This window comes from Hoplias malabaricus, chromosome 3 (assembly GCF_029633855.1).
Source record: "Hoplias malabaricus isolate fHopMal1 chromosome 3, fHopMal1.hap1, whole genome shotgun sequence".
NCBI classification, from domain to species: Eukaryota; Metazoa; Chordata; class Actinopteri; order Characiformes; family Erythrinidae; genus Hoplias; species Hoplias malabaricus.
Genome location: NC_089802.1, coordinates 32,647,008 through 32,669,881, shown reverse-complemented (window position 1 = coordinate 32,669,881; position 22,874 = coordinate 32,647,008). Strand labels below are relative to the sequence as shown.

At 39.6% G+C, this 22,874-nt stretch overlaps 2 protein-coding genes across 4 annotated transcripts in view; one reads left to right on the top strand and one right to left on the bottom strand.

Annotated features, from left to right (window-relative positions):
• The first annotated feature begins 511 nt into the window (after nt 1-511).
• On the top strand, nt 512-2,977 carry LOC136692958 (endonuclease domain-containing 1 protein-like). Its single transcript, XM_066666706.1, has 2 exons — nt 512-707; nt 1,407-2,977. Exons 1-2 carry the CDS (start codon nt 537-539, stop codon nt 2,784-2,786), a joined length of 1,551 nt encoding a protein of 516 aa, XP_066522803.1. The 5' UTR covers nt 512-536; the 3' UTR covers nt 2,787-2,977.
• Nucleotides 2,978-7,411: 4,434 nt separating this feature from the next.
• ppp1r16a (protein phosphatase 1, regulatory subunit 16A) overlaps nt 7,412-22,874 on the bottom strand; it is a 40,584-nt gene continuing 25,121 nt past the window's right edge. For all 3 annotated transcript variants that reach the window (XM_066664688.1, XM_066664689.1, XM_066664687.1), the window contains exons 4-12: nt 17,457-17,527; nt 16,609-16,754; nt 14,781-14,884; nt 14,031-14,155; nt 13,674-13,799; nt 13,386-13,461; nt 12,959-13,088; nt 12,284-12,446; nt 7,412-11,724 (exon numbers count right to left, since the gene is read on the bottom strand). In XM_066664688.1, coding sequence (XP_066520785.1) covers nt 11,230-11,724; nt 12,284-12,446; nt 12,959-13,088; nt 13,386-13,461; nt 13,674-13,799; nt 14,031-14,155; nt 14,781-14,884; nt 16,609-16,754; nt 17,457-17,527 — 1,436 coding nt within the window. In that variant the 3' untranslated portion in view covers nt 7,412-11,229. The remainder of the gene's footprint in view (nt 11,725-12,283; nt 12,447-12,958; nt 13,089-13,385; nt 13,462-13,673; nt 13,800-14,030; nt 14,156-14,780; nt 14,885-16,608; nt 16,755-17,456; nt 17,528-22,874) is intronic.

The window sequence follows — 22,874 nt, the reverse complement described above, 5'->3', positions numbered from 1 at the left end:
TAGTCTAAATTTTGTTTTCACTTGTGAAGGCCATGCCTCAAAGAATAATCAAATACTTCACTGTTATTTTCACAAAGACTTCTCATACAGGGTGAAACCATCACAAACATCCCAGCTCCCCATCTGAAACTAGGGCTCGTGTGTGGTGAATCTGTAGCTCTTGCCAGAAGTCGTAAGCTGTATTTCTCTTTAATACAGACTATATAATAGCACCACATAGGCTAATAAATTATGTATTATAATTGTGTCCATAACTAGTTTTAGAAACTATTTCACAAGTACGTTATTGCCTCATACGGCCAGCATGAAGCAGTCAGTTAGAATCCTATCACTTTCAACAAACTTGAAAGCATGAGTCAGCAGTAAGGTTTGATGTATTAAAGACAAGCATGTGCCCATGTCTGAACTGGAGTCCCATCATGATTCTGTCCGTCCTCACTTGTGTTTTACTGGGGGCACTTAGTGCGCAAGCAGAAGTGGTCAAAAGCTTTTCCAACTGTAAAGAGTTTTTTTACGAAGAAACAGAACCAACAGGAATGGACAAAAACGGCAAGAAAATCTGTCAGAGATACGCGAGTACGACAACTGCATTCTTTGCCTCACTTTACTCTGAACGCCACCGAATTCCTCTGTACAGTGCATACATCTTCCATCCTGAATGCAGCGATTCAAGTATAAAATACTCCAAGTTCTTCATTGAACCACAGGTAAAATACACTGTTTACAATAGAACTACATTTAACATTGTCATTATAAATTGTGTCACAAAATGTTATGATTTTCTGAACATACCGTGGACATTGCTGTTACTTCTGTAACCTAGAAAATCTCTTAATGAACTCTTCACATGTTTTACATGACACTGGTTTTACTTGAACCAAAACAAACTTCTAAACACAAACACATTTTTCAGTCTTACATCTATTATCCAATCACATAGGCTTTGGGTGTGGAGTTTATTCTGAAGTTTTGCCAAAAGGATTTTTACTAAATACAAGATTGTTGTGTAAAACATTATGTAATATACAATGTGCAGCATCCATTGCCAAACTTCATTTCATTGATTTTCTAAGTAAAAATCTAAGTTTCAAAAGAGAAAACACTTCTGCACAAGTTACTATTTAATGAAAGAAACAGTTGTGGTACTTTTGTGACATTTTTTTATATATTTATTCTGCTTTATGTTTAACAACAAAGCGCTATATTTAATTTTGTTCTCTGCAGAGAATGTGTTATATTTTCATTAAGCCTTTGGACTGTATTTTTAGTTATTTTTTTATTGCACCAACAAAATAACTGATAAAATAATAACTAAACTTACATTTAATTTCTTAAAGGACATTCACTTGTAAAATTTGGTTTCAAGGCATAACTTCAACATCTGATCTCTTCTGTTTATTTCACAGCTTTCTGGAGAAAGTGAACAAAGATTGAGCCCCGAGAGTCAGTTTAATGTTGATCAAATAAAACAAAATCAAGCCATTAACGGTTACTACGCTTACACTGATTATGACCGTGGGCAGCTAAACCCTTCAAGTGCCCAGTGTGGCAAGGGCCGTGATGCAACATTTACACTGACTAACGTAGCGCCCATGGATGCCGCTTTTTACCGTCACCACTGGTATAAGGTGGGAAAGGAAATGAATAGGATGTTGACCACTGAGCTTCAGCAAAATCCTGCAGCCACTCCCTACCTAATCACAGGTACCATCCCCCAGGCAAATTACAGAATCCCACGGAAGGAAAAATCTGCTCAAGACGAACAGCGTGAGTACGAGAAAGTGACCGTTCCCTCTCACGTGTGGACAGCTCTCTGCTTTAAACATCCCACTGATAACAAAGAGTCGTTTTCTCTTGGCTACATTGGACAGAACCAGCCAGACAGTTCAATTGAGATGATGTCTGTTCGAGATTTGAATAATAAGCTAACAGAGCTATATGACGACATGGATCTATATGATGGCAAGATTTTTGTTGATGATTGTTTCCCTGAAAATGAGAAATCACAGGAGATGGTAAAAAGTCTGTACACAAATGTTCAACTGCAATCTCTCCAGCAGCTGCAGATGACCCCTAATCTGCTAAAAATGTATGAAACAGCCTTAACGCTTAATTTTGCCTCTGAGAAGCCCGTTGTGACCGAAATGACCATATCACTGTTCTTTGACAGTGTTTACACTTTTTCTGAGCAAACAGAGAAAATGAAATATGTGTCTGACACTGCTTGTCTTCTGACCTCGGTGAAGAGAAACGCATCGTCAGAGCTGTTAGAATGTAAGCTGGCGCCAGAGGAGTCAAAGACTGAAGATGGGTCTGGGGTGAACTGCACATCAGCTTGCCTTTACAACAAAGAGACAGAAGATTACAGGTGTTACTCTAAGCAGAATCTGGTCAAGTGCTCACCCTTGTACTCTGCCATCACGGTCCAAGGAGAGAAATGCAAGGCTGATCACCCATGTGGCATTTATGGCTGGAGTGCCTATTGGTGTTACAAAGAGTCTGGAGAATGGTACTACTGCAGCCCGCCAGTATGGGAAACCAAAGCCCAAAGTGGAGATTACTGCCGTGCTAACTATGCCTGCTCAAAGTACGGCGAAGCGCTAGACTATTGCTACACCACTAAGAGTGATGAAAAGCAAAAGTGCTGCAATCGGGATGATTGCTTCACTGCTGTAGATGGAAAAACCTGCAAATCTGATCACCCCTGTAGCTACTACGGTGAATCTTACCTCTGGTGCTACACTACTGATGGCAGCTGGGCTTATTGCTGTAAGAACTGTTGGTAATAGGAATGCAGCTAGATCCTCAAGCCCTTTTCATGCTTTAATCGCCAAAATGTCATTTTGCAAAGTTAATTTGCAATAGAGCTGCCAGTATGGATTATATCAGCAATCGAGTAAGTCACTAATTTAATTATTATAAAAAACTGATTATTGTAAATCTGAAGTTATTACCATAAAATATCAAATTAAAAATAAAATGCATGTAATTGTGGGCACAATTGTGCATCCAATAAGAAAATGAAATATACATTAGACATTTTTTCAACAGTCAGCAGCAACCAACTGACAAAGGAATTTTTAATCAAATAAATAATTCAAATATGTCATGGCAGCTCTTTTTAACTTTTTTTTTTTTTAAACTTTAGCTGATTCTTGGAGAAACTGCTAACTTTTTATGTTCTTGTCAAACATACTCATGCAAATAAAATTTGTTTCAACATCTTTTGTCTCAGAAGCAATATTTGTACTTTTTCACTTGACACACAAAATATATATAATCAATACTTATTACAACAATTTGGAACATCATTATGTAATGTGTGTGTGAATTAGCTGATTAGTTGAGTAGTAAGTAAAAACAAACCACTGAGCATTTGTGACCACTTAAAATATTTTATATTTTTATGATAGTGTCAGGCTCCGTACCAAAATAACTGGGGAGTGCCCAGGACTGGTAAAAGTCTGGGGATGTCTGAGAAGCCAGCCTGGGCACAGCTCTAGGGACCTACGGACACGAACTGAAGTGGCCGGGGCCCGAGTCACAGGTGCAGAAGCAGCCGGGTTTGATGCTTTCACTGGAGTAGAAGCGGCGTATGCTGCCTTCATCATGCAAACAGAAGTGACGGAGATCGCCACCTTCTCGGGGACAGGAGCGGCAGGACCTGTCATCAAATGATGACAAACGAAACAAATGATCAACAACCAGGAAGTGAGACATGGGGACTTAAGTACCTAACACAGACAACGGACACCTGGAACAGATAATGAAGGGGCAGGATTACAAATAACACTGAGGAGGAGAAGGAACAAAAGCAGGACAAGGGCGGAAACATGAACAATAACAAACAGGGAAAACAGATGAGAGGACAAGGGCATGACAGATAGATGGGTAGATAGATCATTCATTCATTCATTATCTGTAAGCTCTTATTCAGTTCAGGGTCGTGGTGAATCCAGAGCCTACCTGGAATCATTGGGCGCAAGGCAGGAGGGGGGAGGAATGGGAGGAAACCGGAGCACCCGGAGGAAACCCACGGGGAGAACACACTAACTCCTCACAGACAGTGACCCGGAGCGGGAATCGAACCCAGAACCTCCAGGCCCCTGGAACTGTGTGACTGCAACACTACCTGCTGCGCCACCGTGCCGCCCTTAGATAGATCATATATTTTAAAAAAAGGAACAATAATAAGCATCTGAACACTTTTCATTCTTTCATAAATTATAAATTTGTTTTCTTGTAATGATCAATTTCATTCAATTGTTTCTTGACTTTGTAAAATGCTCTCAGAATATAAAGTGTATCATGATGGGGTGGGGGGGTGTTGTTGCACTATCTGACAACTTCCATTTTAAAATAACTGAAAGTTAATAGGACAGGCTTTGAACAGCAGTGTGGTACATAAGCAACAGTATGTAATAAATCAATATAAACTTCTTTTGTACAATCACAAATGCACACAAGCACAAAGACAGAGAATGAGATGAACTGCCTTTTTTTTTGGTGAAAAGCAGCAACCACATTGTAGTAGGGTCTTGTCCAAATTTACTAAGTTTACTAACCATACATTCAGGATGCCAAGTTATCTTCAATCTCATGTTACACATTAACTGGTAAAACAATTAGATACTGTTGTTAACTTTTGCTGTGTTGTGAAGACAGGTGATGGAAAAGAATCTCCGCAGACACGGTTAAAAGTGTAAATACATCTTTATTTACCAAAACAGTGTCTTACGGGTTCGTAAGGATCCCGTAAGCGATAGTGTTCCATTCCGAGCTCAGATCATCTCTCTCCTCCTGGCTCGGACCCCTCGTCTATATGCTTCTCCCACCTTTCCAAATAAGGCAAACATAGAGGATAGTTTACATTTGCATGTACTTAAGGGAGGGTGTAAAATTGATAGTTTCCTGCTCTCACTGACAGCTTATCCTAAACATTTCTCTCTGTGTAGCACAGACATAGAGCATATGGCTGAACATAAAAAAACACTGAACATTCCTTAATACTGCACTTATGAGGCATTCTGATTTAATATACCTCAATACCTGAACACTTTTCTCCACAGGAGGGCACTGTGGGATGTGTCTTTTCAGCTTAGTCCAACAAAGCTGGCTATAAATGCTTCCACACACTGAACAAACAGCATGCTCTTCAATGCTCTCTCTCTGTCACTGGGTTGAAGAAAAACAAAACTGCAGGCTGACTAGGCTACTATGTAAAGGATCTGGAGATTGAGGATGCCATTAAATTACGCCAAACTACATACAACATAACGAAGGAACAGCCAACATGGTTAAACTGTGGCCATCACAAGGCACCATATAATCACAACTACGGACAATTTTGCATGGCCAATCCATCTACTAACCTGTTTTTTATGGGACTGGAAACTGGAGCACCCTGAGGAAACCTACTCAGAGAGCAGGAAAACAGACAACAGTCAGCTGTAAGGTTGCACTCTTGATTTGTGTGAGCCTCATCTGAGTGTGTGTCATGTGAAGGGTTTTCAGCGCTGTGCAGTTCAGCTTATCACAGGCCGACAGTGCACACCGACACAGGTGTTGTCAATAAAACCCCATTTTTTTGGGAGCACAAATGTGAGCGACTGGTCCTTTGGGAACAGAAAAGTTAGAAAATAAGTGAAATAAGGCAGGTTCTATCTTGTTTAGAAGCATAGTTGGCCAGCAACTGGCATTTGTGGTTTAGCACACCACATTGTTTTCCAGTGAACTGAGGCTCAAAACAGTTTGCTTCCTTCCTCCCTCTTTTAACCCAAACTCAGCGCTAAACCTACAACTGCAGTGGGCTAATGGACTGGTTTTTTACTGGTTATGTCAGTGAGCTCCCACAGCGCCCCCTCCCTGTGTCTCTCTTACATGTGCATAAATGAACTAACTTAAGACACAACAGAAAATTATACTGCTCAACCCTAGTCAAGAGTCCTGTCTATTGGTAAAGTATAATGTTCATGACTAGATCAGGAATCAAACATTTGTTAGAGTCTGAGAGAGAGACTTCTGATATATTTCCCAATTGAAGTGGCACAAACAGTAAATATACTATAGTAATGAAATATTGAAGGATTGGCGCCCCCTCCAGGGTATATTCCTGCCTTTTGTGTAGTTGTGTTAGTTTAATATATTGACCCCATGTCTGAAAGAACGAGTGAACATTTGCGACACCTGTAGGCAGAAAAGAGATTTACAGCTTGTTGCTTGTAGATAGTTTAAAGGAAGCGTGGCGTCGTAGTCAATACATGTAAAAACAGCCCTGAAACGACGATCAGGTTTAGCATAGCTTCAGGCTCATGGTTTTACGTAAAAAATACAACTGTAGGAACTATTTAATTCTGTTGCTGTTGTTAGCTGAGTTTTGAGGAGTTGTCTTCTTGTCTGGTTTTATATTTATGTATTTGTCAAGACACTCATTTCAGAGATTAAAACAGCATTATTATAGCATGTAGCTGCCAGCACAGTCAAGCTGTGCAATTAAGGTTTTTCTTTGGTGCTGTGTTAAATATAAGTATAATTTATTTGTAATAAATAATTATTTGCCCGTTGATAAATGGTTTAGGATCATGTTTGCAGGAGCAGGACATGTTTAGTGTTGTAGTGGAACCATAATAGAATTGTGTCATGTTTAATCTGATCACTTTTAGTGAGAATATGCTGTGCATTACCGTGAGAGGAAAAGCATTTTTTCATTCTTGTCTGGTGGAAGAAGAACATATATTATTAATACTATTGATACTCAAGGAGTTATATAACATGTAGGTTACAAATGGATGCCTGTTTTAGAGAAGAACAGAAATGATTTTGTGTGGCATTGTGTGGAAATATAATTTTACTTGTTTAGCAGGTGTTGAGGGTTCAGGGTTTGCACACTGCCTCCATGTTTCTACTTAATAACATATTGGAATCTGCAGGAAAAAAGTTCAAAACAATTACATTTCTTATAAATCCCTGCAGTCTATAGTTGTGGTCATCTCTAGAGGACAAACTGAGCCAAAATCACAATCCGTACCTTTCAGTTTTTCTCTTCAGGCTTGTAGAGGATCGTGTTAGTATAACCGGTGTGAGGGGCAGGAAAGTGGCCCCTTGCTAAATACTGTACCCATGGCCAAAAATTAGCATGGGGAAAGCCTGCAGACAGCAAAAGCCAAATCCTGGATAATTCTGGAGATTTAGAAATCCGGAGCTGGATGCATTTATTTTGGTCCAAGAAGAGGACATGTCTGGGGAAAAGAGGACATAAGGTCACCCCAGGTAACTTAATAAATAAATCCAATCAAGAGGTAACGTTCTCAGCTGCAGAGCAATTGAACAGGTCACAGACTCAAAACAGCAGGATGAGGATAATGAGGGACACTGTAGCAACTGAAAAAGGAAAACAGATAGTGGTCCGTCATATATATTTATTTCAAAATATTTAAATAAGCTCTAACATCACGATCAGCAAAAAATGGAGTGGTAGGTAGAAAAATACACCATCGTAAGTCCACCCTGTAGAATTTATACCCCATTACAGTATTGCATCTTCTTATTTCTCATCAACACACTCATTTCAGCTTCATTTACAGCACCTCAGTGTACATTTAGATATTGTGAGATAATTCCCCTCCTTCCTGTATCTGTTTAAAGAAACAATGGATTGTATTTTCCCATTTTCTTAATCAAACACAAAAATTAGACTCTTTCATTTATTTAATTTCCACTTAAACATTCTTTAAAATCATGTCAGTAAAAAAGTATATTATGAGCAGGACCTGGTATTACACCACCACCTGCCCCTCAGATAAAAAGCACTTCCACTGAGTGAAGACTGCTCATCACCAAGGGTCTGAATGGATATGTAGTTTGAGAAGCCTTTGCTTAGGAGAGAAATTGGACAGTGGAATCTGGAAATGTGAAAATTTGCTGGTGTTTCTCAGAAAAATTTTGACTTGACATTAAACATATGAAAGTGTGGTCTCTGATGTTTGCAAAATATTCTAAGCAAAAAATCTCAAAGTGATTCATTGTAATCTGAAGCTCAATCCTTTACATAATAAAATTGACCTGCTGGATTCCACATGTGATCAGTGTGAGAAGCGCAGCTCAATATAACTTAGGAAAAACATACAAAAATCACATTGCATCAGTTCTACAGAGAGCAACATAAGACCCAAATTTACACAAACAGACAACACCATCTAAAAAGAGAAAGGAACAAAACACAAGGAATGTATTTCAAAACGTTAACATCCACGATGCTGCATTGTTGGTAAATTCTCTCTTTATAAATATTCTACAGGAGTCAGCTCTTACTTTGTGCAGTTGAAACTCCAAGACATAAATAGGCAATCAATAATTAAGACATTTATATAAGTGTTTAAAAGATGCATAAACAACAGTATCTCCAAACTGAAATGTACAGCTAATTACATCAGATTATCTTCATCTGCAAAAGAAACAAGACGTTTGTCCAAAATATCTTTTCATATAAATCTCATTAATAACGATTGAGAAAATTCTTCCGAAATTGTACAGATGTCCTATCAAAAATATAGGCATTTCTTGGTGTTTTGGAGATAATGACTCTCTCAGAAACAGGACACAGAATGACGAAGTCAGAACAGATTCAGCAGAGTCAGTGAGAAACTGTGGAATGCAATTTCAAATTTACTAAATGCTGGAAAATTCAGCAGGTGTAGGTCCAGTGCTTTCTCAGAACCAGAGAGAAATAAACAGAAATAATCCTAGTCATTTAGGCTCAACAAGACTGTTGTACAGATTCCTCTAGGTCCACTTTACTGCAGGGGTCACTGATACTTTAACAAATACAGCATTCAGTTAAGAATGGAAATGGAACATAGCCATAGGTTCAATGACCACTTTATTAGAAACTCCCATAAGGTCCACTTCCTTAAACTGCAGCAGTATACAACTGAGCTGTTCATGCTGAAACCCTGCTCAAGAGCTCAGTTCTTTATGAGCTACTGTTGTTTTTAAAATTACTCTTGGGTATAAAGAGAAACTGTAGTTCACTTAGCGCTTGTGAAAATACATTTAGAATGAGATATTTAAATGATACCCTACACATTCCACTTCGGTCACGGAATCATTGTGTCACAGCAGAGTGAAACTACTAAAGAGGGGTTTCTAATGATGTGGCCAGGATGTTATCAGCATGCATTTACTGCAGCTGACATTTTTTGACCCGAGGTCCTGGGACAAGGTGGAATTAAATTTGCCCCTATATCCAGTTTAGGAAAATATAAATAATAAAAATTATAATAATAATGAGCCAAGAAAGCTGGTCATTCTGTCAACCTTAAAGACTTCATCCTCAGGATGTTTACAGAGTCAGTGGAAGTAAAAGTGATTAAATCTGTGTGATAGACACTGCAACCCGTTTCACCCTGTCACCATCTGAGTTACTAAGTTCCTCTTCAATTCACCAACTCACACCATGCCACTCGCTCACTCTTTACATGTTTTTTTCTGCAATTCTATTACAGACTGGAATTGCAGAAACACTAAAGAAAGCTATATCTCTGGAAATGGTCCCTTGACCAATGCTAGAGCTAAGAGAAAAATGCTGAGAGTTGTGTTAATATCTAATAAAGTGCAGTTCTTCAGTCCTCTCCCTCTCTTCTGATAGAAACGTTTATAGCATGATTACAAATCATAAATCATTTTTACAAAACGAATAATTAAAAAAAAATTCCCAAAACAAACATTTAGTTGTAAAACTAGACATTACCCAAACAGCTGGTAGATTAGAGGGAAAGAAACAGCAATACAGGGTGGGCCTTTTATATGGATACACCTTAATAAAGTGGTAATGGTTGGTGATATTAACTTCCTGTTTGTGGCACATTAGTATATGGGAGGGGGCAAACTTTTCAAGCTGAGTGGTGACCATGCTGGTCATTTTGAAGTCGGCCATTTTGGATCCAACTTGTTTTTTTTTCAATGGGAAAAGGGTCATGTGACACATCAAACTTATTGGGATTTTCACATAAAAAACAATGGTGTGCTGACTTCAAAATGGCCACCATGGTCACCACCCATCTACCCAACAAGTTTTCTCCCTCCCATATACTAATGTGCCACAAACAGGAAGTTAAAATCACCAACCATTCCCATTTTATTTAGGTGTATCAATATAAATGGCCCATCCTGTAGATAAATAAAAGTATGAAATGTCAGCTTTGTTTGTTTCACACTGGTAAGATTTTGAATGAAGCTGTTGTAGAAGACAAGATCTTGTAGAAGCTCCTTAGTCCTTGTGTGTGTGCAAAAGTGTGTGTAGTGTGTGTTTGTGTGTGCAAACAGAGCACAGTTAACGTAGTGTTTGCAGCTGTAGGTGAAAGCTTGTACGTTTTTGTACATCTGTACAGTCTGGTTACAGAGGCACATTTTTGCATTTTCCCTGCTACAACACATATTTTAAGCATTTAATTAGTTTATTTGTTGAATCTGGAGAGTTATTAAAATAGCAAGCCCCACCCCCAGAAAAAGTCATGTCCTGTTTTATTGTGCAAACTTTATTAGGGCGGCACCATGGTGCAGCAGGTAGGTGTCGCAGTCACACAGCTCCAGGGACCTGGAGGTTGTGGGTTCAATTCCCGCTCCGGGTGACTGTCTGTGAGGAGTGTGGTTTGTTTTCCATGTGTTTGCGTGGGTTTCCTCCAGGTGACTGTCTGTGAGGAGCGTGATGTGTTCTCCCTGTGTCAGCGTGGGTTTCCTCCGGGTGCTCCAGTTTCCTCCCACACTCCAAAAACACGCGTTGGTAGGTGGATTGGCGATTTAAGTGTCTGTAGGTGTGAGTGTATGAGTGAATGTTTAAGTGTGTGTGCTCATCACTTACTTACACTCATCTGTGGGCACGTTTTCACAGCCAATCCACCTACCAGTGTGTGTTTATGGATTGTGGGAGGAAACTGGAGCACCCGGAAGAAACCCACACAGACACAGGGAGAACACTGGTGTTCTTAAGTTATTTAAAATAGTTTTTAAAATATGACTAATGTAGACCAACGATATTCTGTAAAATGAGCAGAATATTATTCTTTCTATATTTAATAATTCTCCATTTGGGATTATCAGCTAACACTGGAGGGTGTGTTAGAGCAGGGAAAACACTCAAATCTGCACCATAATTATCCAGAAATCCCAAGCTTGTTATAAAGAATGTGTGTGTGTGTGTGTGTGTGTGTGTGTGTTCTCATGTATCACACTCTACATTAGTCCGCAGCATGGCTCTTTAGTGTTGGGTGCCTCCTCTTCTGGTGCTATGAGCTTCAGTAGCGGTGGATCTCCACTGGCTGGAGTGTAATAAACAGTGTTGTGTGTGTTCTCCTGCTCTGGTGAGGAGGGCTCCCCCTGGAGGCTGAGGTCATGTCCAGCAGGTTCCTCGCTGAGAGGCAGAGGTGGTGCAGGGGCCTGTCGTTTCTGGAGTTTTGCAGCAGCTCTCTGACGCTTCAGTTCTGCGAGTGTGTGGTGGGATTTCTCTCGGGTCATGCTGTCACTTCCGTCTCCCCCATCCCCTGCGCCGGGGGTCAGCTGATAGGAGGCACTGCGGTCCATCCTGCCGCCCCCTCGCAGCTCCCCCGGCATAGTGGATGAAGAGAATGTGGGAGTGCCACCGTTCCCCAGAGCAGAGATTGTATTGCTGGGTTCTCCACCATCGTCTTGCGGCAGAACAGCACTGGGGCCAGCGCTTGAGCTTGCCACCTACAGAAAAGGAAGAGTAAACATGAGGAAATGGACATAAAATCAGCCTCTAACTTAAAGCAGGGCCCACTGCATCGTGATCAACATGTTGATCACAGAGTCCATGCTGTTAGATCACACCTGATTTTAATGATGTCAGATTGACATCGAGACGAGACTGTATCTCGTCTACGTATGTAAGGGTTATCTAGATCACGTTTCAGAGCACCTGTCATTCTAAATGTAATTAACCAATGAAAATTCAAGGTAAATGCCTTCTTTTGGACCAACTTACTTATGCGAAGTAGCCTTTTTCCCCTCAGGAATACAATTATTTTCAATGCAGACAAGTGACACATGCACTTACACGATTGAACCTCAGTTTAGATGCAATTCTTCTGTTTTAAAGGAAAGTGAGAAAGAGTCCCTCTCCTTAAACAAGCCCAGAATCAGCCCTGGGTAGATGCATTATCAAGTGTACATCTTAGAACACAATATGGAGTGAGAGATGTGTGTGGGTAAATACGATAAAAATTTAAAAAGTGGAAATTAGTGAGGTAGACTTTTCCATTATCCTCACCATGGCAGCGTGCTGCTTCAGCTCAGCGTCTGTCTGTCTGTCCTCATCGTCATCAGCCGGCTCAGGTTGGCCTCCTCTTTCCTGCCACACCATTGCCTCCTTATGGTGCTCCCTTCGGTACATATTACTGCGCTCGTTCACACTTGTACGTCTCACCACCTTACTACTCTCAGTCAAAGAGAGAGAGGGAGAGAATTTAGAATTGAACATTGAGTAGTGACAATTTCAGCACAGTGGGTGTCTCTGTGTCACTAATAACAGCCGAAAGCAGCAGGGAAGTTAGCAGATTCATAAGCTTATTTCCAGCTTGTAAAAGTATGTTTATATAATTTTAAATATTCCCAGTTTGCAGAGACAAAGCCTCAGTGTCCACAGCAGCTTTTCTTCAAATATCTATTCATTATTATTTTTGTCCAATATTAAATCAAATTAAATAATTAAAGTTATTACTTGGTGAATGTAAAATGTAAAGCCCTACAACATTCTCACCTCAAAGTTTTCCTTATATCTTCTTATTTAAGGTTCTGATTTAATAATTATAGTAAGTCATTTTTAAAAGTATCTTTTCCACATATTGCACCAGAACAAGTTTTAGTTCCTGTGATACAATTTTTAGCCTACGTTTATAATAAAAAAACAAAAAAAAAAACAAAAAACACAACAACACACACTCACCCTCTGCTGCTGGCGCTGGACGCTCGTCTCTGCAGTGTTCCTTTGTGTCTGTCCTGACTCTTCATGATGGCATCGTGTTTGTGTTTCAGCTCCAGCATCTTGGCCCTCACCTCCTCATCCGCACACACATCTGCAACACACCAATATCTATAAGGCCACACACACACAAACTGTAATGGTCTCAGTCTGTGAGGAACTGGATCCAAGCCACATCTGTTAGCGGTTTCTAATCTGATGGTGACCCGTAAGATTTCAAGTTGTTTTTTAATTGTTCAAGGGCAGATCTTGTCGTAGTGCTCTCAGTTATTACTGTGTCTACACCAGCAAATGAACTTGAAACGTACACCACACACACACTGTCTAGATTGTCAGCTTTAATAAATATAGCTCTCTTTCCCTGCAGCATGAATAAATGCGTAACTCTTACCCAGAGGAGTTTCTTCTAGGGCAGATCTGGCGTTTAAATTCGCCCCATGGGCTACAAGGAGCTCCACCATGTGCAGCTGATAAAGAAAAGAAAGCACACATAAAAAATTGAGCTCAGGGTGTATCTCACAAAGCAGACTCTCTCAGTTCGACAAATAAAGGCAGAATTGAAATGTCAGCACTGTCCAAGAAGATGGGAGGTAAGAGACATTCCTATTGGACAATTCTGAGCTTAATAACGTCCACATGGAATTCTGTATATATTTCAGTTTTAATGCACAGTACTGACCTGTCCCCAGCAAGCGGCAGCATGGAGCGGAGTCCAGCCATCACTGTCCTTCTCCTCCAGACGCACCCTCTGTTCCAGCAGCAGTTCCCCCACTGACAGATAGCCGTTTGCAGACGCAATATGCAGCTATAAAGGACATAATGGACAATTTAATTTACGATTTGCTTTGTCACAGTCTAAAGGTGTCTAAAAATGTATCATGATCCGAAAGTAGTCAACTCAACTGCGTGTTTTGGAAGAAACTGAATTAAACAACTTTCTACAGAATTAATGTTGAATCATATTGAGGACAGAACTGTCCTGTTTTCAAGCCTGTAGTAGTTTTTTCCTTTCTCTCTCTCTCACACACACACACACCAGAGTAGCCCCTTGAACGTCTGATTTGTTGAGGTCAGCTCCTCTCTCTATCAGTGCTCGAACATCTGCCAGCAGCTTCCTCTCCTTCAATCCACGACACTCATCAATGCGCTCCTGAGTGATGCCTGTGAGGTACATGAAGTGAGCAGAATTGTCTGATAAATGTACAGTGAATTCCACACAGTTCAAAGAGCTTTGGAGAAGTTTGTCAACCTAAACACACAGAAACACGGGAACTGGTTCATACAGTGGCGATGGCCATATCCATTTCTTGTTAGTTACATGGTGCAACTGTGCCTTGCTTTGGTCTACTGCAGAACTTAAGAAGAGAGGGTTTTTAATGGCCAAACAATTACAGACTTTTGGATGTAAGAAAATTAGAGGTGTGAATTGTAGAGCTGTATCATAACTCACAAATATCTCACACGATTTGTCGTCTTCTTAAGTGAAAGCCAGATAAGCCATTTAAAGAGAAATGTATGCCTGTATTAAAAATGACACTACGTATGGCGCCATGCTGCCACCACTTTTTTTTAATTACATAAACACATTTTTACTATTGAAACTAAACAGAACTAGCTTTATTTGGGAGAGATAAAGTGTGTTTGTCCCTAAATATTGGTGGAGTTTGTACTAGTATTAATGGAATTAGCATGTGTGCGCTCTTACTCTGATACAGCTCTTAAATCTGATGACTTCTTCTAACGTTTATGAATGAATGTTCTAAACAGGTGATGGAGTGCCACTCACCCTGCTCCGCCATCATCACCTCTATCAGTTCCAGGGTGGCCTCGTCCTCACACAGATCATACGGCATGTTTCCGTCTGCATTTACCGCCAGCAGATCTGCACCACTGCCAAAACACAAAAGTTTACTATTCACATGAGCACTGTTTAAATCCTGAACAGATACAGTCCTAATAACTAGGGGGATCATTTCAGACAGTTTGAGGACAAGATTTACCTTCTGATCTTTGTTTACAATATTTATTCTACGGAGCTGTGAATGCACACTACAAAAGACATCTGCCTAAAATAAATAAAATGTTTTCAGGTGAATTAAATTGTGTTTGAGAGTCACTTTCTAACAGAATAAACCCCCAAAAATCATTCTTAATATCTGAACCTGATAAGCTCTTCAGATAAAACCCAGTAATTTGAGTGTGGGCTGTCCATAGCTCTTTCTTCCTCTCCACTATAGTTCAAATATGGTGTCAAATAAATACAATGAAACGTATGTAAAATTTATTATATAATCTGTGGTGAACATGGCCAGAGTGAAATATCTGCAGCCTGGTAATTTATACCCATTTTCCAGGGCTGTAACCAGCTCCTCAAAAGCAACTTCTTGGAGTGTCCTCACAACTTTTTTTTTTTTTTGTCACACTGTACTCTAGCTGAATCTTCACTCGTTCCCTCTGTTCATGTTTCTCCACTCTTACTTTCTCTCTTCCCTTCCATACCTCCCACACACAGGGCCCTCACCTTTATCCAATCAGAGTCCAGAAGAAAGTGAACTTCTCCAATGTGTTACATGTAACAATTTTGTGCATGTATTTGTTATCTTGTTTTGTTTCCTGGTTCTTTCTTTTTCTCTCTCTCTTCTTCTCATGGGTAGATTGGACTGTCACTTCATGGACCTGGCAACCCTTCCAGCTCCAGCCAATCCCAACCAGTCACATCTGCTTACTGCTCCTAAAAGGGTGGGGCTTAAGGGTTTTAAGCTGCACCAGGAAATCAGAAAGGCAGCCATCTTTGGGCTCACTTGTTCTGTTTGGAAATTGTTTGACTCTGTCTGGTTGTATGGTCTTGTGTGCTGGTGTGTGTCTTAAAAAAACTAGTTTAATGAGGTCTACCTTATGTTAGTGTTGTTTTGCCTTTGAAGTATTTATATTTTTGTGTTTGAAACTGTGTCCTAGTCCTGTCAGGTTGTCTGTTTGTTTCTGTCTCCCTAGGAGGGTGAGAACAAGTTAGATGTGCGCGCACTTACATGGTGCACACGTAGGCTCTGTATTGTATAGACACACCAGAGTAGAGGGCAGGTACCACCCCTTGTATTTTCTTTATAGAATATAGTTAGAGTATCTTGACATAGCTTAGGTGTTAGTCATGTTTTGTTATTTTCTTTTCTTTGGTACTGTCCATGTTCCTCCCTCCTAAGGTTTGTCCACCTGTCGTGTGTTATTGTGGTATGGTCGTTTATATTAAAGTAAGGTTTATAGCCCTGAACCACTTGGTCTCTAGCTTTTTGGCTGGCTTTTCTTTTCACCTACACATATTGTTACGTATCCCTTACTATTACCACCCTAGACCCTGGAGCCCAATAGTAGGGGCGTAACAAATGAAACACTGACAACACACCACTCAAAATATGGTCAAAGAATGTTCTATTTTTGAAGGTTCCCTGAACAACATCATAGTAATTATTTAATAAATGTTTTATGTTCACATGTGCTTAGTCATCTTTTATGCTGTTTGAGTTCCTACATGCTTTCACACTGCATTACTTTATAATCCACTCTGGAACAACTGAATATTCAGCAGAGTTTACCACATGCAGTCTACTAGTGAAACTCACGCCTGTACAAGCAGCTGGACGAGGCCCGTGTGCCCGCAGGTAGCCGCTGCATGCAGAGGAGTCCACAGCTCACTGTCGCATGCATTAACAGTCGCCCCAGCGTCCAGCAGACAGCGCACCACCTCCACATAGTCATCGATACAGCACTATAGAGGGATGGCATTTAGAAGACAGCATACGTTGTTTCAAAATGTGCACAAAATGGCCTCACTGACATGCGATTTAAACGCTGAATGTGTACCAATACACACTTTACTATAACACTGACTTTTCAACTATGCTGGTAACAATCAAGTGCTTTTCTTCTTTAAAAATGCTATTTATTAACAAAGGTTTGTTATAACATTTACAAGTCCAAGGTGAGACATCCATCACAGAAACATGCTTTAATTGTACTGTCTGTGGGACTGAGGCTTTCACCATTTGCAGGGATTTTACTCAGTTCCCTGAACTGCTTAATGGTGAGTTAAATTTATGTTTACAACTCACTGCTTTCTGTTTTTATTTGCACTTTTTCCTTTATACTACACCTGAATATGTTGAGAATCTGGACAGCCGTATCAGACTGCTCTCTCCACCGTGTCCTCCTACATTATTTATACTGACTATTTTTTCCCCAAAATTACTGTCCAGTTCTCTGTTAAGTCTGGATATTTCCAAGGCTGGGAATGCTACATTCTTTCCTGAAAGCTATAACTTTGTGTGGAAACTGATAACTTGTACATACAGACAAAACACAGGAATGATTACACAGAACAGTGTGTGTGTTAAAAGGAAGAGACTGTTTAATGTCACTGTGTGTGTGTGTGTGTGTGTGTGTGTGTGTGAGAGAGAGAGAGCACTCATACTTGGTGCAACGCTGTAAGCCCGTCTTCATTAAAAAGGTCTGGGCTGACACCACTGTTCAGCAGCTCCCTCACTGTAACACAAACACAAACACGTGATTAACTGGAATATTTAATCAATAACATAGAAAGAAAAAAGACACAGACAAAAAAAAGTGCCACAAAAAATCTTAATGCTCTATAATAGTATTTTTAATTATTATTGAAGGAATAATGCAATACGGAATACATGCCTCATTAAATTTCTTCAATTATTGTAAATATTAACAAACATTCAAATTCAATGCCTGCATCCTGATTATTTAAGGTAGCACTTTAAGATTCTTAAAGTAAGATAAAGTATGCCCCCATTTCAGGTAGAACTTTTTCCACAGATCCTCTTGCAGTGAGACGGAGGGTTAGAAGATCTCCAAGTTAGTAAAAGTCTCCAGCGGGTTAAATCTAAATTCAAGGTTATTTGTCACGCCACATAAGCCCCGGATATATGGCAGCACACCTGGTTTTACTTAAGTGGACTATGTAGAACTTAGAGTGGACCCTATTTAGTGCATTTCCCAATTATCTTTAGACAGATCCACACCCAGTTCCACATCCCACTTTGTTTTAAATGTATTTTGGTTTTGGTTTTCTAACAACATCAGCTGGGAATATAATGCAGAGATAAGCAATTTGATTTTAAAAGGTGAGAGCAAGATTTTCTCTTGCTCTTTCCCCTGGAAGGTTTGGAGAGTATTGAACTGGGAGTGTTGAAGAGTGGCAAGACTGCATCCTAGACTGCCCAGTAGTAGTGAATGAAGCTTGGAAGACCTAGAGACATATAGAGGGAGAGTTGACATTATCAGAAGGTATTTCCAGACTGTTTGTTGTTTTGCTTATACTTTACTCAAAGTCCTATAGCCAAATTAATTGCTAACATTCCCCAAATCTACTGGTTTAGTGGGGTCTTAAACTTGAAACACACATCACACTTCTGTTCTGCTGTGGCACTGCTGGTGTCTGCCGCTAATTTCCAGGAACTATTGAGAGGCTCCATGATCCGCCATTGCTGTAAAAACTAGTCCATGCATGAGTCAACGGAGTTCATGCAACTGCAGAACTACTATCATTTGGGTCAGTTACATAGTTCTTACATAATGCAACAGAAACATCACAATTCAACTTTTTAATTAGAAGGGACTGTAGCAGTGCAAAAAAAGTAGCAGCACATCTTTAACAAACATCCAATTTTGCAAATAAGGGTTACAATTCCTAACTATTTCCATTTAAAAACAGATAGATTCCAGGTAGGCTCTGGACCCACCGCAACCCTGAACTGGATAAGCGCTTACAGATAACGAATGAATTAATTAATTGACCAATATACTCAGGAAAACTGTTAATGCTGAAGTTGCACATAACCCTTTGAAGTATAATACAGCACGTTATTTGAAGTTTGTATCGCTTGTACATTTCAGGTCTTGGCAGTGTCCCTGAATTATTAATGGAATGTAGACTGAAGGGATCTTCTGGAATTTCTGTCCACAATTACACATAAGATACACACATTTCACACCAGAGAGATGTGCTCATACTACAAATTATTCATACTCTGTTTTGGTTTGTTTCCCTCAAACATAAAACTTATAACTTGCAAACAAAATATCCAGCTCTGACGTTTGTGCTCCATGACTTTTGCGCGTTAGCTCCGAGTTCTGCGTGTGCTCTCTCAGTTTTGTGTGTGAGTGCTTCGAGTTCTGCACGTGCTCTCTGAGTTTTGTGTGCCTGATGCCCGAGTTTTGCAAGCAGTTTTGGCACAGTTCTGGCACCCCCTCCAGGGTGTATTTCCGCCTTGCGCCCAATGATTCCAGGTAGGCTCTGGACCCACTGCGACCCTGAATTGGATAAGCGCTTACAGATAATGGATGGATGGATGGATTTTGTACACCTAAAAATTAAGAATACATTTGCCACGTTCATGGCCACGAACATTGAAATTCATTTCTAAATCGTCTAAACTAAAACTGACAAATGTCTGGATACACTATTATTACTAAGAACTGAACAAATCCATGCACATGATTTTTCAGTGCTTTTTCCTTGATTGAACTCAATTAAAAAAATTATTGTCATTTTCAAACTACTAGGTCATGTTTTCTAGTATAAAATGACTATTGTCGTTTTTAATGTTACAAAAGAGTTACCATAAATTGACAGAAGAATGTTTCAGTACTGAATTACAAATATACGTTACACAAGACCCTGCTGCCCCCTTCACTGGACCTCTGCAGGTTGTGTATTTTTTAAATTGCTACAAAGATGATATTATAACCACCACCCTTCATCTGGCTCCCACATCCCTGGACAATAAGAATACCCATGTTCGAATGCTGTTTATAGACATATAAAAATTCAACACAATTAGTCCTCAGCACCTGAACAGGACACTGAACCCACTGGGCCCGAACACCTCTTGGCAAGTGGCTCTTGGACGTTCTAACTCTGAGACATCAGTCAGTCTGGATCCGAAAGGGCATTTCCAGCACCACCATACTGAGCACAGGGTTCCCACAGGGCTGTGTGCTCAGTCCACTGTTGTTCACTCTGCTGAGTCACAGCTGTGCAGCAATGCATAGAGACCACATCTACAGAGAGGAAGTATAACAGCTAACAAACTGATAGAGAATCAACCACCCCTCTCTGAATGTGGACAAAACTAAAGAGATGGTTGTTGAGTTCAGAGGAGTCACTCTCTGTTCATCGAGAGTTCCACTGTGGAGATGGTCAAGAGCATTACATTTCTTGGTATTCACCTGGCAGAGGATCTCAGATGTGCTTTTCCTAGCCTTCACAGAAAGTAGAGATGATGCTTTATCCATAAGGCCACCAGTACTGTGGGTGATCACACACACACTCTTCACACTCCTACCATCTGTAAGAAGGTACAGAAGCATTTGAACCCCCACAAGCACACTCCCAGTCCTCCTAAATAGCTGAACGGAACAAATATATGCGCACACACACACTCCGGTGAGACATTGGACTTTTTATATCAATTACACTTGCTGCTAAATGAAGGACTATTGAAATGGACAAACACTGCTCGTCTCCTGTTAATCAGAGCACTATTTACACCAGTGTACAATGTTTACAACTGTTCCCTCTCCAACAATATCATTATAGCATACTGCACTTTATTTCACTTACATCACAACACTGACCGTTCAACTTCACAGTCTCCCTTCCCTAACATTCATTTGTTTATTGTTGTTCCTTGTTTTGCGTTGTTGCACGTTTGCACTCGTGGAGTTTAGTCCTGTGTGACTTGTTTTATGTAGCACCTTGGTTTTTAAAAAACTTTGTATTGTTTCATTGTGTGCAGAAAAAATAAAAACAAACAATGGAAATGTTTGTTTTGCAGAGCGAGAGAGAGAGAGAGACTGTTCGAGCAAGTGTTTGTAATCGTTTATCATCGTGTTTCAGTAAGAAATTCAGACGCTTAATGACTCTATATCTATTTGTATGTGTTTTATATAAGAAGGGGTCCTACACTGTGGAGGCTGAGAGTATCTTTCTGTCGTTAAACAATTGCATCTAGAACTCATTTTGCATTCAATCACTGAAATATAAATGTTAATTTCTATATTATATAAAGCAGATAATACTCATTAATAGAGTAGTTCGGAGTCACTTAAAGACATTGGCTGTATTTAACTTAATTATATATTTTACTACCTTTATCAAAAAATATTAATCGAATATTTAATTTGTATATCATTTTCATTTGGTGTTTATGAATTTTTAACCTCTGTCAAAGGTGGGAAAACAGCAGAGTTGCTAAATAATGCAAGATGACATTAGAATGAGTCTGAACTACTTATCTTCTTACACAGTATGTTAAAATGCAGAAGTAAAACCCAAAAACAAGCTGCAATATTGTGCAAAAATAATTTTGGGGTGAAACAGGTTAAAAAGTCATAAAAAGACTGATGAGTTTTGGAATATAATTTTGCAGCTTGTACCATTCTGGTTTAATACGAATAAACAAGCCTCATTCGGCTGAAGAGTTGTTATAAGAGACATAAGATATTTAAACGCACGTACACCTGCACACCCAGATGCACACACATTACCTTCCTCTCATGGTCCTCAGCCTCAGCCTACCTACTTCACATTAAAGATTTATTATGGTTAATTTTTCTGAATTAAGTTCTAAATAGACTGTAGAGGAACAGTTTTATTTACTTTCCAGAACAACAAATGAAGTACATTTCTAGTTTAATTAAATTCGACTTTAATATGGAAGATTAATCATTAAATATCTAAATAGATGAGATTTTTGGGCGTACTTTTTGCCTCATAATACCCTGCATAAGATGATGAACTATTATGTTTACAACTATGTTTTAAAGTGTTTTTTGTAACATATAATTTTAAATAAATAATCAACATTCTCCTTTTTTCCTTTTATACTAGAACTGAAGCATAAATCTAAAAATACATTTTGCCACATTCATGAACACTAACATCGAAATTCACCATTTCTAAATTGTCTAAATTAAAACTGACATATGTCTGGATACACTATTATTACCAAGAACTGAACAAATCTATGCACATGAAAAAACGTGATTAATTCATTCTTCTCATTTACCATATTCAAACTACTAGGTTATTTTTTCTCTTATAAAATGGCAGTTGCCCTTTTTAAATGTTACACAACAGTTACCATAAATTGGCAGAAGTATGTTTGAACAATGAGTTACAATTTTACATTACACAAAAATGTCTTCACTGGCATCTTCAAAATCTCCCTGAGCAGCACCGTCATCCCAACATGCCTCAAGGCATCCACCATCATCCCTGTATCAAAAAGTCTCCTGTGTCCTGCCTCAGCGACCACCGTCCCAGTGCATGCCCGCCAATCATCATGAAGTGCTTTGTGGAGCTTGTCCTAACGCACATCACAGCTGTGCAGCAATGCATAGATACCACATCTTCAACCACATCTACAGAGAGGAAGTCTTTTGGTGGAGCCATGAGACAGAGCAGAAAAAGAATGGTATTTGTCCAAACCTCACCCCCTCATTAAGAGTTGGGTTATTAGTTTAGGACAAGCTGTCTTTTGCTTGCAAGCTGTTAAAATAATTTCAGAAAGTGTCTGGATGGTCCATATTTCCATTTTCTTACACGAAACACCACGAGTTTCACTGTGATTTTTGCCACTACAAGCTCCGCCACAAATCCCAAACATAAAAATAGTCTAAATTTTGTTTTCACTTGTGAAGGCCATGCCTCAAAGAATAATCAAATACTTCACTGTTATTTTCACAAAGACTTCTCATACAGGGTGAAACCATCACAAACATCCCAGCTCCCCATCTGAAACTAGGGCTCGTGTATGGTGAATCTGTAGCTCTTGCCAGAAGTCGTAAGCTGTATTTC

What these genes read in the sequence shown, in the direction of transcription:
- LOC136692958 (XM_066666706.1), top strand. Translation starts at nt 537, where the DNA reads ATGGACAAAAACGGCAAGAAAATCTGTCAGAGATACGCGAGTACGACA. An exon ending in AGTTCTTCATTGAACCACAG is followed by an intron (nt 708 to 1,406) that starts GTAAAATACACT and finishes TTTATTTCACAG; the next exon opens with CTTTCTGGAGAAAGTGAACA.